This window comes from Amblyomma maculatum, chromosome 1, assembly GCF_055883805.1.
Source record: "Amblyomma maculatum isolate TAMU_Amacu chromosome 1, ASM5588380v1, whole genome shotgun sequence".
Classification (NCBI taxonomy): Eukaryota; Metazoa; Arthropoda; class Arachnida; order Ixodida; family Ixodidae; genus Amblyomma; species Amblyomma maculatum.
In genome coordinates, this window is record NC_139344.1 from 407,947,819 (window position 1) to 407,964,683 (window position 16,865).

The 16,865-nt window shown below is 45.2% G+C and overlaps 1 protein-coding gene across 1 annotated transcript in view; it reads right to left on the minus strand.

Moving 5' to 3' along the window:
* Positions 1-3,437: 3,437 nt before the first annotated feature.
* The window catches only part of LOC146208839 (phospholipid-transporting ATPase ABCA3-like), a 114,954-nt gene continuing 101,526 nt past the window's right edge, over positions 3,438-16,865 (minus strand). The window contains exons 18-23 of the mRNA XM_084579428.1: positions 16,456-16,658; positions 11,561-11,968; positions 8,669-8,856; positions 5,098-5,280; positions 3,895-4,114; positions 3,438-3,760 (exon numbers count right to left, since the gene is read on the minus strand). Coding sequence (XP_084435554.1) covers positions 3,473-3,760; positions 3,895-4,114; positions 5,098-5,280; positions 8,669-8,856; positions 11,561-11,968; positions 16,456-16,658 — 1,490 coding nt within the window. The 3' untranslated portion in view covers positions 3,438-3,472. The remainder of the gene's footprint in view (positions 3,761-3,894; positions 4,115-5,097; positions 5,281-8,668; positions 8,857-11,560; positions 11,969-16,455; positions 16,659-16,865) is intronic.

The following is a 16,865-nucleotide window of genomic DNA, read 5'->3' on the forward strand; positions in this document are numbered from 1 at the left end:
AGTGTTTGCATCTCCCAACCCACCTTGAAATATCAGCCGTTGCCATATAGACTCCGATTGTAAAAACACTGAAAGGCATGGAAACAAAAGTTCAATTACACAACGCAGAGTTGCTTCCTTCAGATACTCCAGAAGAGCACCAAAGTCATGTGCGGACACTTAAGTTTTGCCTTCAAGGTTATAAGGCGACACCATTAAAGGGTCTAGTCTTCTGCTCCTCTTTCGAATCTTTGCTTCCGGTTATGCACTTTGCTCTACGCCTAGTCACGATTCCCTCAATTTGTGGCTCTGTTATCTTAAAAATATTTTTAAGCATGCAGTAACTCGCTGCCATACTGTGTGAAAAACCACCCGCCATAGAACCAAGCCGTATACGGACGTACCCACGTGGGCTACGTGTAGCCCGTCGCACTCGAAATGCAAGATCATGGAGGGTTTGAGTTCCCTCTCCCTCCCGTTTGAATTGAAAACCTCAAATGACAGAGCCTGTCATATCGATTGACGCCATAGTAGAATGCTTCGGATGACTTCAGATTACTGGGAGAATCTTAAATATGTTTACTCTGGTCTCGTTTGTTGCACTTAACGTCCGAAAGCCCCTCCCGCTATGTCCGGAAATTTTCATGCGCCAGGTCAGTAGTGTTGAAAATGTAGTTTTCACAAGAGCAGCCAAAATATTTGGATGTGCTGAGATATATTCAAGATAAAATGGGCATTGCTTAGTAATTAGTACACTAGAACTTTGTGCCTTGCTCAAAAGAGGGAGACAACAAAGGAAGATATGATTCTTTATTTCTCCGCAGTCTATAATAATTGGAGAGAAAAAAGTAATGTTGCGACGTGTTAGAGATAGGAAACAAACGCTTACTAGCGTGTTGTGGGTTGTGTTGGGGTTTATGGCGTACACGCAACTAAGGCTATCATACGCCAAACTCAGGGTAAAGCAGTTAATTTTACAAATTACGTCAGAGTTTGTTTACCCGGTTTACTCGTTAAAAAAAAAAAAACGAAAATAGAAGAAATTTTGACAATGGCGTCCTCTCATAGCAAGAGCCTTGGACGAAATTGAATGTTTGCTATAAAGACACGTGAAATGTTTTTTCCCGATTTCCTCAAATTTCTTGCATGATATGTCCAATGTGGAGACGATATAGGATTAGTTCAAAAAGTGCTCTTTATGACTGGATGATTCCCATTTTTTAACAAACAGGCTCTGTTGTTTACTTAATTATCCCCTGAAGCCTGTCATTTAGCTTAGTTTACTCTGTACGAATTTCATACACTCTTCACGGGTATTTCGACCCGATTTATTACACTGTTATGAGCGCGTGCAGCACATTCGTCTTCTTTCTCATTCACGCTGACTCCCATGTGGCTAGGCACCCAGCAAAATTTCATAACCTGTCATATTTATCATACTGAAAACTTATTGGAAAATTATAGGTAACATAGACTTAATTGTAATCAACAGCCAGAAGAACACGCGCTTCACCCAAAAGAAATGAAACCTTGAATCGTGTGAATCCAGTCAGACGACTTTAAATTCAGGGGAGGGGACGGAAGATGCGCTCATGCATGTATCCCTGTTCTCGGGAATGTGATAAGCCTCATATATATCTCTTGCTAGGTGATCATTATAGCCATAGTGACCCTTAATTACGCTGAGAACAGGTGTGCATGTTATTTTTGTGAGGGAAGCTCGGGTTATTGTTCGAGTTATAATATTATAAAAAGAATAATCTCTTCAGGGCAAGGGCAGGTTAGGCGACGGTAGCGCATATTTAAGCATTTTCCGTTTCCTAAATGTAGTCCTTGCCCCAAGTACAAGTACCATCGTTTACTTCTACTACCACTACTGGGACGTTTTGCTACTGTTTCTTGCATTTCAATTCTATAATTAGTTCTCATAGAGACGATAGCACAAATATTTCAGTCTATTAAGAGCTGTAAAGAGAACATCGATGCCATTCCTGGTTTATGCATGATTTAACTAGTGCGATACGTGATGAATGTAGGAGATAACAGCATACTCCTTTGCATCAGATAGCTCCTGTGATTGGAACTGACATACTGACTGAAGGTTTGCAAGGATTTTATTGCAGACAAGCAACATATAAGGTCGTCCTGGAAAGCCACCGATCTTAAGCCTCCGAGTTTCTAACCAGTAAGTGAGAACCCGTACAAGGTCATCATCATTATCAGCATCAGCGTGACTATACCCACTGCAGGGCGAAGGCCTCTCCCATATTCCTCCAATTAACCCGGTCCTGTGCGAGCTGCATCCACTTGACCCCTGCGAATTTCTTAATCTCATCCGCCCACCTTCTGCCGCCTCCTGCTACGCTTTCCTTCCCCGTACAAGGTACAGCTGTTATAAAATCTCCACTGCAGGAATACTGGTAATCTGCCAATAATGGTCGGACAGTACTTGTCGAACGCGCTGGATCCTAATTTTATTATTATAGTAATTTTCCTTAAGTGGTCTAGGTCTGCGGTCACTGCCTCTCTTAAATGGGCGCATTCCCTTACAACTTGGAGTGCATCGCTACAATAATAAACTGCAGTCGGCACCCGAGGCTGTTAAACATTTTCTTTCTGCAAGTTAATTTTTAGATGTACTGTTCTGCTTTGTTCCTTCTAAGTCATCGACCGTCCTTTCCACTTTCTCTCTCCTATTACTGAGCAAAGCAATCCCATCGCATAATCGCAGACTACTGATTTGCTCTCCATTAACGTTCGCCCGAACTGTTCGCAATACAGGTTTCTGAGTACTCAATAGAGAAACACATAGCCTTGCTCTGCGTGCGCTTCAACATCATCACTACAGTGCTTGCTTTAGAGCAGGCTTTTGTCGACAGCCAACCTGAAATCCTTTCACAGCGTGCGACAAAGTAAAGCGACAGCGACGAAATTGGTCAGTGCGGTATAATATTCTAGCGCATTGATGAGGAAAAGGGTTTCTAACACCGCTTTATGACCAATGAGGTACGCTTTGATCTCGATCGCGGTCTGCTAACTTGTTGGCGTACGCAGCTTTAGGCCATACGAATGCAGAGTCAGTAGTGGAGATTTGCAACGTTTATAAAAGAGTATATTAATCAATCAATCAATCAATCAATCAATCAATCAATCAATCAATCAATCAATCAATCAATCAATCAATCAATCAATCAATCAATCAATCAATCAATCAATCGCCATACAATCAATTGATTATATGTCAATTTTATGAATGATTATATGTCAATCATACAACTGATTGTATGATTGATATACAATAAATCAACCAGTCAATCAATTTGTCAGTCAATCAATCAATTATTCAATGTATAACAACATTTATTCAGTTATAGTTGCGTAGTTCAGTGTGAGATGGCGCCGATTGAGCACCACACACTATAAATTTCGCACAGGCAGGGCCCGGCGAGCAGGCCGGGAGCCCGTTTGGCGCTAAGAGCACCGGGGTAGGCTGTCAGGCATAGCTGGGTTGCGACTGCCCAGGACCCGATGGGGCACCTACGGCGGAACCCACAGTCGTCTCCAGCTCACTGGGCGGCTTCAACTTATCGAAGTACTTGATCTCGATGGTGCCGAAGTCGACCAACTTGCGCTCGCGCGCGTAGCCGAGGTAGATTTCGCCCAACGACATGTCGTTCACCAGGTAGTCGCCGAACTTCAGGCGCCCCTTCAGTGTCTCCAGGCCGTCGAACACGTCGCTCCAGTAGATGGAATCGTCCTTGATACGGAACCAGATTTGGTCCTGTGAAGGCAACCATTCCTCGATGAGATCTGTTACACAGCGAAAACACAATGGTTTATAACAACTTGCGATTCATTATCGGCGGCTGCAGGGAGCAGCGAGACAAGGAAGCCATAGGGCAGTGTGGGGCGTACCTTACGAACTTCGGCGATGACGGAGTTCGGGAACATGTCGCTGACGGCACGCGAGATAATCTTGGAGGCCTTCTTGCCGTGCTGCTCACTGCTCATCTTGACAACCACGTTGCAGCGCTGGCCGCAGGTCTGCTTGATGTCGATGGTGCGACCGAGCACTGTGAAATTGCCGTACGACAGGATGGCCAACCGGTCGCAGAATATGTCGCTCTCAGCCATGCTGTAAGGTGAAGAGACATGGTCGCGAAGGTGAGACTTTGTAGCGTTCGAGAACCAAGTACCAGCAAGAACAAATAAGGGGGTCGAATTGAATTCAAATTACCGGCGAGAACAGAGTACATACGAAAAAAGTAATCGGTTCACATACTTGCTTTGAAAATGTTTTAGTTGCGCACATTTTGCTGAAAGGTATGTACGTTGTTTTTTTTTTTTGGCATTTCATAGTTCGTGAATAGAAAGAATCAACAACACCAAGCTGTTTCTTTCATATCCCCTCCTCGATACTCTGTTCAAACGTAGTGCTCAGTCACTAAGATGTGAAGCGCGAGGCTGGCTCATGTTCGGCGTCTAGAATATTTGCGGAGTCACATATGAAGAAGCTCACACATCTCGTTGTGACACTGCTCGGAGATATGGCCATGGCTTCTATTATGGCAGACGATGTGGTCAGCTTGATTGCTCGCATTACTGAGCCGTTGTCGCCGCTCTGTGGCGAAACTGTGAACAGAATCAATAAGCAACATATCGAACTATGATATATCGAATTATTGCTTATATCGAACTCTCAGAACGTTCCCTTTAAATCCATACAAAAAATAGCTGTGGTGGTCACGTTTATCGAATTCCCGTTCATCGGATGCCCGATACATCGAACCGTGCGCCATACCCCTGCAATGGGCGCTTCTCTGAATGGCGCCCCCACGATCACTCTTTCCCATAAGGTCTTATTAGATACATGTTACTTGGAACCTGCTAGCTGCACTAATACTGTAAAAAACACATGGCGAGCTGAACGTCACGTCAGCTTGAAGTAGACTTTGGCATGGCGTACTTTTTTTTTTTTTTTTTTTTTTCATCGCGGCATTGTTCTCATGACAAAACAGGTGGGTGGATGAGGTGAATATAGCCCCGCTGCTACTAATGATGAGGACATCGGAGCAGGTCCCTTAAAGCTCCTTCCGTGGATGTAAGTGGGTCACTTACCGACGCGACGTGAAGAGGACGGTAAGGTTGCACTCCGAGTGCACAATGCCCACCGACTGGAAGAGGCGACTCCTAGGACTCCTAGCCGCGGGGTCCACACCGGCCGTGCACTCGTCCAGCACCACCAGGGGTGGTCTTCCCGCCAGCGCCATGGCAACCGACAGCAAGCGCCGGTTGGCACTCCTGCGATTACCAGCTGTGTGCTGCAAGCGCCACCAAGGAGACATCCACGTGCAGGAAAACCCCCTGTCATGTTATGGTGCACGTAAATACATCTCAAGGTAATGAAAAAGGTAACTTTGGTGTGTAGGGAGAATCTAGCCTAGAAGTGGTGTGACCGAAGATAGTGATGATAGCATTAGTTGAATCCATCGCACAATCGGCGTCTAATTTGCGATTTTTAGTTTAACTTACCACCTATAAGCACCACTGCTTCAGATGCCTTTGATAGTTATGGTCGGAGGGTTAGTAAGGAAAGTTTAGAATACTGCATTGGTAAATCCGCCAAAGAAAAGAAAAAGGTCGCTAGGTGCTCAACTGTTTTGAATTAGAGAAGAGAATATCATATCTACATTTTATTTCACATAGAAATGCCGCCCTTGATTAAACGTGGAGCTATTTAACGATTTCCTGAAAAAAGAGCAATCAGTGGGTTTTGACAAAGTAAGTAATAAACCTTATCAAACATTTAAAAACTGATTTAATCTCATCTGTAGAAAAACTTATCATGAAGCTAACTATTTTCGGCTCACGAATTCGTTAAATGTTCATATTATCAGGAAACAATAGTTGAGACATCTGCCATCCTGAGGTATCGTCTTTGCCAAAAGTAACCAGGCTACATGTTTTGCTTCTCGTTTGTATTGTAAAGCCAACATGGATTCCCATTGTATTGAAACTTGTTGAGAAGTGTGGACAGGAGCTCGCATTTACTTTGCGCAGATTAACAGTGTCAGAAGTGGTGCGAATTTTCTGCTACCCGACTGAGAAGCGGAACACGCACCCTGGTTACTTTTGGCAAATACGGTACGTCTTTTGTTTTTGTTTAAAGGTATCTAATAACTGCGATGTTCACTCAAAAACCTGTGTATTTGTTTACGTACTAGCACCCTGCGTACTTTGTTTTGCAACCTCATGTTTTTACGTTTGTTTGTGCACTTCATGCTGTACGCGTTTTTTTTTTTAAATTGATTTTTGTAATTTATATCGAGCAGGGGTTACGAGAAACTGTTCATCTCTTGTCTTGGCCGATACCGTTTCGTAATATCATTAAATGAACTTAATGAATTGAAGTAAACTGTTCATTGTTGATATTCATGAAATTGCTAATGAAGCCAAGAAGACCAAGAGGATAAACTATTGAGCACGGTTTGCCGCAGTCATTGAAATGTTTGCAATTAGAAAACAGATGAGAGAGAGCTAGGACACAGTTATAAGCATTTTTAAGACAAAGTAGTGTAAATGTTTTACAGGCTCGTTTTATAGGATACATGCGCCAAGCAGGAAGTAAACTAGGGAGATAACTGGCAGAAGCTTTGTGCATGAAATGCACTGTGTAAGCAACCATTTACAGATTCGAGCCTTGACCCAGAATTACGATGATAGATTGCACAATAATGACTATGCTGCGCCAAGAGCCTTAAACGTCTAGTGATATATTACATGCTGATATACTACATGCTGATGATACTCATTTTCTGCAGGTAAAACCAGTTTAGCCCTTCTAACAAATTAGGGGGAAGTTCGAATTATAACAGATATTTTAGGGAAGAAAGTCACTGTTTTTAGAAACAATTTTTTTGAGGTAAGAAGAATGATTCTGCAACACCATAACACCAGATTTGGCGGGAAAAAAATTGGTCAGTTATGTTAAGAAGCAAGCTTTTTAACTGATTTTGATAATTATTTTGACTGTTACAGCCGAGTGGCTGGTTTCAACAAGATATTTTCAGCTGGCTGATAGAGAAAGCCCTATGAGGTTTTAAATTTCGATTACGCGGTTTGCGTCTGCGCTGTGGCCCAAGAAATATAGGCTTCATCGCGCCAAAAGGCGCTTGATGTTCGAGAAACCTGCGCGACGCAGCTAGCGGCGTCAATTACTGACGTCAGTTACACGCGACCTTTCCCGCCCCGCCTGCGCTGCTGTGCTTGCATGTCTCAGCTAAAAACTGCAGCTCACCCGGTACTGAGTAGGTTTTAAGCAGCGAAAATTAGAAAACAAAAATTGGGCGTTTGTCGCCTGCAAGCGAAGCTTAGGTACGTGCGCTTGTAATAAAAATTACCCAAAATACACTTGCGAGCTCAGCACATTCTCAATCGTTTATCTATGCAACGACCCTAATATATACCAATTGTTTGGAATTACACAAACTATATGGTGTCAATCGGCGCTTAATGTATCTGCACTTGGTCACAAAATAACCTATCCGAGGTCATGGACAGAGAAAATTTAGCCGGAATGCTTGACGTGGCAAAACCCATCGTAGAGGCATGATCACGTGAACGTAGAGTGAAAAAGTACTCTACAGCTTTCGTAAACATGCATAAGCAAAAGTTGAGAATTGTCCCATGTTGTCCCCTGGAAAAAAAAACAAAAACAATGAGGTCAGTGCAGAAACTGCATTGGGAGAATGAGAAAGCATTATCGCTTCGGCGACATTGCCGACCAATCTTCGACTTCTGATGCTGCCACTCGATAATGTGTAATTTGTTTTGTTTTTCTTTTTTTTTTGGGGGGGGGGGGGGGGCAAGTCAGACGTCAGTGTCTCGCGGCTTTCAGGGCACAGTGCGACGCAGCCTTCTAATTGGCTGGCTGTGAGATGTAGTCAAACCACCGACGTCACTGGTAGTGAAGTCAAATACGACGTCACATAGTCTCATTACCTATGACTTCACATCACTCATGACTATGACAATGACTCAGCACTTTTTGTCTAGTGCTTTAGACGATACATTTTGACACAGGGACACATTTCGCGGACATGATTTCACGAACGTTGCCATCGAATGTTGAGAAAGTACATGGGTATAGTCTTACAAACTGGCCAAGATAAGTTAATTTTGGCTTTTTGCACCTTTCCTTCGTGGCAAGAATAGCAAGCTCGATTTCTCGGGAAATCATTGATTCGCACATCGTGGAATAGAAAAATAACTTTTGGGGTCTTCTCTCTTTGAACCGGTGCGGTTGCCCGGGCTGCAGACAGCGCAATAGTCAGCTCACTGCTTCAAATGGAGGCCGCGCGGCGTCGTCACCGTCGCTAGAACTACCGATATATGGGGGGCGACGGCGATGAAAAGCCGCTGCGCCTGCGTTTTTATTTCGTTTTTATATGTCAGTTCCCTCTATATATGACAGCTATTACAGCCACCCATCTTCCTACGCCTTTCCTTGACTACTGCAAGAACTTCGCGGCGTTTTATTCCTTTCGTATACATACTGAGGTTAGCCGGCTTCGGCAGTTTGTAGGGTGAACGCACGTTTCAAGAATGGAGCTTTCAGTGTTCATTTAGGGCTGTAACCGACAAGCGGAGCGGCCTGGCTCAAGTGTAGATGGGGCTGACAAACGCTTACGAATACTTGGAGATCTTGAGCGAGAGGAACTTGCGCAGCCCAAGCCGGTCTTCCAGGTAGCGCAGTTCGTTCTGCAGGTCGTGCTTCATGACGCCGCGCAGGCGCGCCATGAGCAGCACCATCTCTTCGCCCGTGTACTTGTCCACCAGAGGGTCCTGCTGCGGGCAGTAGCCCACCTGCTGCTGATACTGCGCGCAGCCATGTGTTAGGTTCATTAAAGGAGACAACAACCGCGATCCCGCTGCTTTCAAAATGATACGCCCTGATGCGGTGATGAGCCAGCCTAGCTTTTCATTCTTTGATTTTGACAAAACTGCCGTGTGAACTATTGTGAAAGCCGCCGTTGAAGTGAGCTTGAATGAGAAAAAAAAGTACAACCTAGCTCTTATGACAAGTATATCTTAGCTATAGGTGGATCAAACTTAAGTCTGCAGTAACCGCAAAACACAATTACTTCGTGGCTGAAAGTAGTCCAATGTTAAGATTTTTTTGCTATCCGTAAATAAAAAGATAACAATACATCAAATCTTCAGTTGAACTATTGTTGTGCCCTTGTTTGGTGTAGTCAAATATTAAAGACTGGCTTCGTGTAGGGTTCAGTGCAGGTATACACATGCCACATACCATGGCCTATAATAACAACTGCTGTTTTTTGAAATTTTGTATCCTACGTACGTTATTCACATATGCATGCTGTACTTCCATATGCAATGCATATCATTGTTTGAAGCGGTAGTCAAATGGCATTTGGTGCTTAACGGAACAGCCAAATGGGCCGCTAGACGTGTGCTTTCCACTAGCGAAAGAGAATCGCTGTGATCTTGTGAGGAGGCGATATTTGTGAAGAAACGTTTAGAACGAAAACGCAACGGTGGAATGCATGCAATGTTCCCGCAATATTGCAGTGAAAGCATGGCCAGAAAGTCATGTTTCATCAGAATCGACTAAATCTGAATGACAGCCATAACGAACGCCTTCAATGGAGAAAAATGCAGACGTGAATAAATGAACGATAGGGTTTCTACTGCTGTCCGTCCGTGTTGAAAGATCCTCAATATAACGAATATAAGTTTAACTTCATCCAGTGCTTTCATTCAGCTTCGGTGGCATGGCATGAGCCGCCCGGATGCGATCCGTGTGCATTGTTGCGCTGACCACGCGGCTCATGGCGTCAAAAGCCTCGCTGGGAAAGTATACAGGTCGTCGGACCGAAAATCTTACAAATCGGCAAGGCGAACGTAATCGTTGCTTTTTGCAAATTTCCTTCGTGGCAAGAACAGCAAGTTTGATTTGTCGAGCATTCATTGATTCGCATAACACAGAATAGCGAAAATAATCTATTTTTTAAACTCACATCTTCTCTCCCTGAACCGCTGCGATGTCCTGTGCCGCAAACAGCGATCACCAGCTCACTGCTTTAAACGGAAGCCGCGTGGCAGCGCCACCGTCTTTAGAATAGCCGGTATATGAGGGGCGAGAGCGATAAAGAAATAAAAAGCAGCTGTGCCTCTGTTTTTGTTTCCGTTTTCTAATGTCAGTTCCCTCTGCTTGTGACAGCCTCCTCTCTATATTTTATGTTCCTATTACAGCCACCCATCTTCAATCGACTAACTTGGACGGACTTCATCCACGGCACGACGCCAGGTAGGCTCTGTATAACGGCTCACGTCATAAAACGAAACAGTTAGTGAATCGTTTTCACCTTCGCTCTTTCTCTATCCAAAACTTGTCACAAAAGTGGCGTGGTAGACGCTTTTTAAGCTTCACCACATTTTGTTTACTTGGTCCCAAGCCCTTAGAACGCAGATGAATAAATGTTTAGATGGGATGGCCAAAGTTCAGTTCTCTCGGCTGCCTATATTAAGGTGTCATAAATACGTAAGCAACTATGGGCTCGTTGAATTTTTGTTCTGTGTACTGTCCTGGTCTGGAGGCTTTATAATACACAGATGCAAACGAATTAGAAAAGTTTGGTCCGCAGAAATTACATATAATTTTAGTTCTTCAACGAATGGCGTATTAACGGGCACAATCTAAGTAAATCCTTTACTCCAACTTCCCTTTAAGCAAGTATTTGAGACGCAGCCCGCAAAAGAAAACCGTTTTATGCTTTTTTTTTCTTTCCATAAATATCCGTAAGGTAATGTCTATAACCTGAAGGCCTGCACGAAATGCGCCAAAACCTATACTCTTATTTTATAACTAGCAGGTTTTACAGGGTTCATCTCGCTCCCACCACAGCGAACAGAAATACACATTCCTCTCATTCCTCCACTAATCACACGACATCGCCACTTTTTTTTAATTATTGTTCCTTCACATTAGCCTTGATCTAAGCTATAGTTCCTCTTTGTGTTTTAACGCCGTCTTATAAGACATGCAAGCAAGCCCTGCCATTCCTAGCGGTGCGGTGCCGAGCCATGTCACAAGAAGATCGGCGGTTGCCAAAGCCTTTTACTTCAATTCTTGCTACGCGTCGCGGCTTAAGCTGCGGCAAGGACATAAGATCGTTTACTTCGAGGGTATTGTTGGGCTGTCGAAAGAAATGTTGTTTATGTCAATGCGAGTGATGCAGACAGGTGGTATTCCAAGCACTATGATACTGCCTCAATATTCTGTGCTCTCATTGACTGCCATAGCTGAGCGCATATCTATGTTTATGGGATTTAGAAGCGACATTGTCTAAGAGAGACGCCATAATAGACTCCGGCAGATCGCACAGTAAACGGGTGCCTTGCATTTTCCATTAACCGAAACGCGGCCAGAGACGCCGAGACAAGCCCGCATATCTTGCAACCGCAGTCAAGGGCCCCTAGGTATTCACCACGAGGTAGACTGGCTAAAAAGGAAGACAGGATATCTTTCCGCGCGGCACGTCAGAGAAGTAATTACATTGAGCGGCCTCTGACTGGCGTCGATGCCGTTGATGTAGACGTTGCCACCACATGGCCGCACAGTTCCCGTGATGATGCGGAGCAGCAGCGACCGGCCAGCCTGTCCCAGGCCCAGGATGCCGAACACCTCACCCGGGGGCACGTGGAAGCTGAGAGGGCCCAGCGTGCCAGTCTTGGTCACCTCGAGTACCACCAAGCCGGCGGGAGCGCGGAGTGCTTTAGAAGAAGCGTCACCACCCTCCTCGCCCCCTTCTTTACCACCACCAGCAGCGGTCGCGCCATTCTTTGCTGGATTGGGGTCTGCGGTCAGGAGGTACTGCATCAGGCCGGCCACGAAGCGCTTCTCCTCGCGTACACTCTTCTCCTCGTTGCTGGGCTCCTTGCCACCCGGTTGATCTGCGAAGGACTTGCTTGTTCGAGATATCTTGCTGCCGCCTTGCGGTCACTTAATGCAGTGTGCAGTGCGGCAATTATCAGGGAAAAAAATACATGAACGAATTTTTCCTCAGTGCAAGTACGAGATTGAGTGCTCAGGGCCGTCAAAATAATGACGGCTGCTATGGCGTTTGCCTATCCTTCCTCGATACTCCGACATCCATTTCTACTTGCCAACAATAAAAACCTCTCTTGATTACCCCTATACCCCATGATAGGCTGCAGCACACAGTTAGTCCAACATTGTCAGCGGAATGCATGAACTACCGCAGCGTTTCTCAGATGGGGTTCGGTGGACCAAAGGAGATACGCAAAATCCACTATCCCTCCCCCACAGAAAAAAGGAAAGGTCATGTGATAGCCCTGGCCTGATTTCAGGGTTGAACGTACGGAAGCTCAAACCCCAATTCAGTTTCTCAAAGTGAAAGAAACGCAATGGAAGTGTGGAAATAAAAAGCGCTCGCTACGGATAGGAACAGCGTCTAAGGCGTTTGTGGATGCGACAGCAGTGAAATTCGAGCTTTGTCTGCACTGCATCAGGCCGCTACAATTCAATGCCTCTTGTGTGTTCGATGAGCGAGCAGCGAGGGGTTGGGGTGAGTCGAATTCCTTGTAGCGGCATGCATACCGCTTCCAGCAGCGCGCATACCGGCGCCCACGCGTCGCCTCTTCACCACGTCCTCTGTGTAGGCCACATGCCGTGGCGCACTGGTTGATCAAGTGCATATTATTTAGAGGCCAATTTTGCCTTTACTCAGTTCAAATTCCGCGACTCGCTCCTGGAACTACGGCAACAGACCCCACAAGATCGCCCCCCCCCCCCCCCCCCCCTTCGTACGGTTCCGGGTCGACACATCCATGTCTGAGAACTACTGTTCTACAGCTTGCCCGTATAACGCTGATGCGAGTACAGCGGCATCAGATATGCCTGCTAAGACTTATTAGACACTGCTGCAGTCATACGCGTTATGTGCCATCCTGCCTGCCGCTGTAATCCACATCACAATACGACAGCGCTGGCTTCTTGAACAACTATTGCTTCAAGATAGAAGGAAAGAGCCTGCCGTGAAGACACTGATCTCGACAGTCAAACGAAATTGACATCTTCGAGTGAGCCAGCGGAGCTAGCGTGTAAAGTAATGACAATATCCGCAGAGGAATTTCATTACGAAAGCTGTCATGGCATTTGTTTCGGCCCTGCGTTATACCGTTGAATCGACAGACCTTGATTACTACCGTGATTATTTAGTGAGTTATTTGCCTAAATTTCGTGCTTATGTGCTGTGGTGACAAATTATTTCCACTTTATTCAATACAATTGCCACCTTCCCATGACGCATAGGGGTAAAGTGGCGAGAGGAGGGTAGGAAAGGGAAAGTACCGGAGAAAAGGTAGGGGGTGGAAGGTGAACTGTGTGGCTTGTGAGGTTGTGGCCAGGGTGATGGAATGCTCAACTTGGAGGGGACTGGCGTGGGAATAAGTGTGACTGTGGATGGAGTGGAAAAAGGATACCTTGAACAGGGCGACGTGCTCAAGGTGAGGGTGATTTCACGGCACAATGCAGTTTTATACTGGTTTGTTCATATATTATAGCTGTTGGATCACTCTATGGAGAGCTCAATATACTGTGAAAAACTGTAAGGTAGGTAATGTTGGGCCTGTATAAAAGACAGAGAATGATGAGAGGAAAATATCAATATGACAATTTTGGATCTAGGTGTTGTCCTCAACGCAATTCTCGGAAAACAAAATTACGTGCACATGTCAGAACATTTATAGGCAAGTATAGTTCTCTGTGCCCTGAAGAAACATTGTTTACGACAGCAGAGGTGAACGGGATCTGATGTCCCATGGTTAGAAGCCTAGAGCATGAATACGAAGGTGTGAATGCCATATAATTGTGCATTTAGACTTTATAAAGTGTTTGGTAACGTTAGCCATAAAATGCTACTTGATAAACTTGGGAACCACTGTTTCAAAGAAAAAAAAACATCAGAGTTAATTATTGGCTACTTCGCCAACCGGCTAGTTGGTAAGGCATTATTGAAAAACAGAACTACGCAAAAAGACGGGACTAAAGGAGCGCTCGTCCTGTCTTCTTCGTTTGTCCCTTCCTTTGCGCAGTTCAGTTTTTCAATAATGCTTCCTCTTCACCTGCTGTCCTCTTGGTACTCCTCGCCTTCCTCGTCCCGCTCTCTCACAACCACCCTACGACGCACAGCATGTCGCTTCCAATGAAGAGACCCTGCTTCCGAAAATGCCCATGTCACCTCTCCTTCAGTCCCCGTCTTCGCAGAAAAACAATCTACACCGAGCCGAGGTTGTAGCTCTGGGTTAAGCGAGCTTCACCCTTCCGCTGAACTGCGACGCGCACTGCTTTGGACAAAACTGCAAACACGATTAAGCCGACAGTCTGATTAACTTCTGGAGGACAGAAAACTGGTGAGTTGGTTTGGATACAGATGAGACATGGTCTAACAGCGCAAAAAACACGGACACTTCTACACTGCCTGTTCGTGTTTTTCGCGCTGTTAGGGTCTCATTTGTATTCTGATTACGTAAATGCTTTGCATCACGTATGGGACAAAACAGGCAACTCCTGCAATGTTTTAAAGCGAAATTCAGTAACTACTAGAAAACCTCCTTCGCATCTCTCAATCATCCAGAATTCGATAATAATACCATCTATCACTGGTAATTGATCATAATAATTAGGATTTGATTTGTCGGAGTCAGTCATGGTTTATCATAGTAATGATTAGTCATAGCCATGGTTACAGTATGTCACGTATAACACCTCAATTAAGACGGCGCCACTGCTTGCTGAACGCGCCAGGTGTTGCCATAACAACAGCTGTGGCACCACACAAAAATGAAAATTACGTGTCTGGTCTTCAGGCTTTCGCATTGCTACAATATAGATTCTTAGGCGCTCTTAATTTTTTGCGAGATCTGCACCATCGGAGACCTCAGCCGGACAGCGGGAAGGTCTCTGTGCTCAATCTCATCTACAAGTACAGAAAACCGCCAAAATCTACCTCGTTGTATCCTGACTAAATTCAGCGACGTTCAGTCTATTCGACGCGATTGCATTTCGGCGTCTAAAATTGACCGCTCATTTGTCCGACGCATTTACCGAGCTGCAAGACCGTTTCCGCTTAAGCGCAGTAACGTTTGTGGATACCCGCGGCGACTTAATGTGAGCCCGTTTTCTTCTCCTGTACGTACACCACCATACAACCACGAGTCTCCTCAAGACTCTTAAAACTTCTTAAGGGCATGTTACGTGAGCCGTTTCCGCTTAAGCGCAGTAACGTTTGTGGATACCCGCGGCGACAAAATGTGAGCCCGTTTTCTTCTCCTGTACGTACACCACCGTACAACCACGAGTCTCCTCAAGACTCCTTAAAACTTCTTAAGGGCACGTTACGTGAGCCGTTTCCGCTTAAGCGCAGTAACGTTTGTGGATATCCGCGGCGACAAAATGTGAGCCCGTTTTCTTCTCCTGTACGTACACCACCGTACAACCACGAGTCTCCTCAAGGCTCCTTAAAACTTCTTAAGGGCACGTTACGTGAGCCTTTTCCGCTTAAGCGCAGTAACGTTTGTGGATACCCGCGGCGACAAAATGTGAGCCCGTTTTCTCCTCCTGTACGTACACCAGTGTACAACCAGGAGTCACCTTAGGACTCCTTAAAACTTCTTAAGGGTACGCTATACGTGAGCCGTACTATTACAAAACAATTCACAGCTATCTCGTCTGCTGGGCGTCTCGCTGTTTGAACGCAATTTCGCTTGAGACGCACTAAATGTGTTTCCGTTTTCCAATTGTTTTCACTGTTGGTATAAGGCATCTAGAGCCCTACTTCATCTTAGCAATGCCAATTTGACATGGCATTTTAAAACGCCGCGCAGCTTTGAAATAACGTTACAGACACTATCTTTTCCAAAGTGCTTTTCCAAAATTACTTTCCCAACTATTGGCGAACGGTAGCTGCTTTAGGTACTCTGTAAAGAGAGAAACAAATTTTAAGACGTTTTTTCGAACGTGTTTCTATGGGTCACGCTCCCACCGTATACACCAACGGCAGGTTACAAACTCCTAAACTAAGGAACCGCGGTGTTTCATAAACTCATCGCTTTTGAAATGAGCCTTCATGCTTTCATGATCAGTTCTAGGATGTACTCGATTTTTTTTTGCAACCAGAGATAACGTAATAGGTACACTGTGAAACCAGAAAACTGCACTGAAATAAATTTCATGTATTCTTACGAGCGCCGGCACGTCTATTCACCTCTCCGAATAAACGCAGCCAGTGACAGCATCGCAATGGATCTTTCTTACGTCACAGGTCGGTGCTGGTCTCCCTGATGTTTTAAGAAGTGACCCGGTCTTAATTGGACTGATTTCGTATAGCATATATAATTATTCTGAAGACGGCACACGTGGGGCTGCACTGTACCGGGCTCCTGGTTGAAGAAGGACTCGAGGCTTTTGGGATCGAAGCTGCCCTGCGTCTGCAGGTCCCAGCCGATGACCAACACCAGGTAGAGAAGGCCGCTCAGGAATAAGATGGCCAGGTCCCAAACGTGGGACGTGCTTCCCAGAGCGATGCTCCCAATGTCCTCGCCATACACGGGGCAAATGCGATCGCACGACACTGGATATGCGAGAAAAGGCCCCCAGAATGGATGCTGATTTAGGTATATTATTTATTTCTTACTCTGAAAATTAAGGCAGCAAAACGAACAGAGCGCAAAATTAAAGTATAATGTCACACAACGTATCATGCTGTATTAACCGCCCAGAATTTCGATATTCTCAATGACCATTTAGAGACACTGGAATCAACAGCGATGCTGGCAGA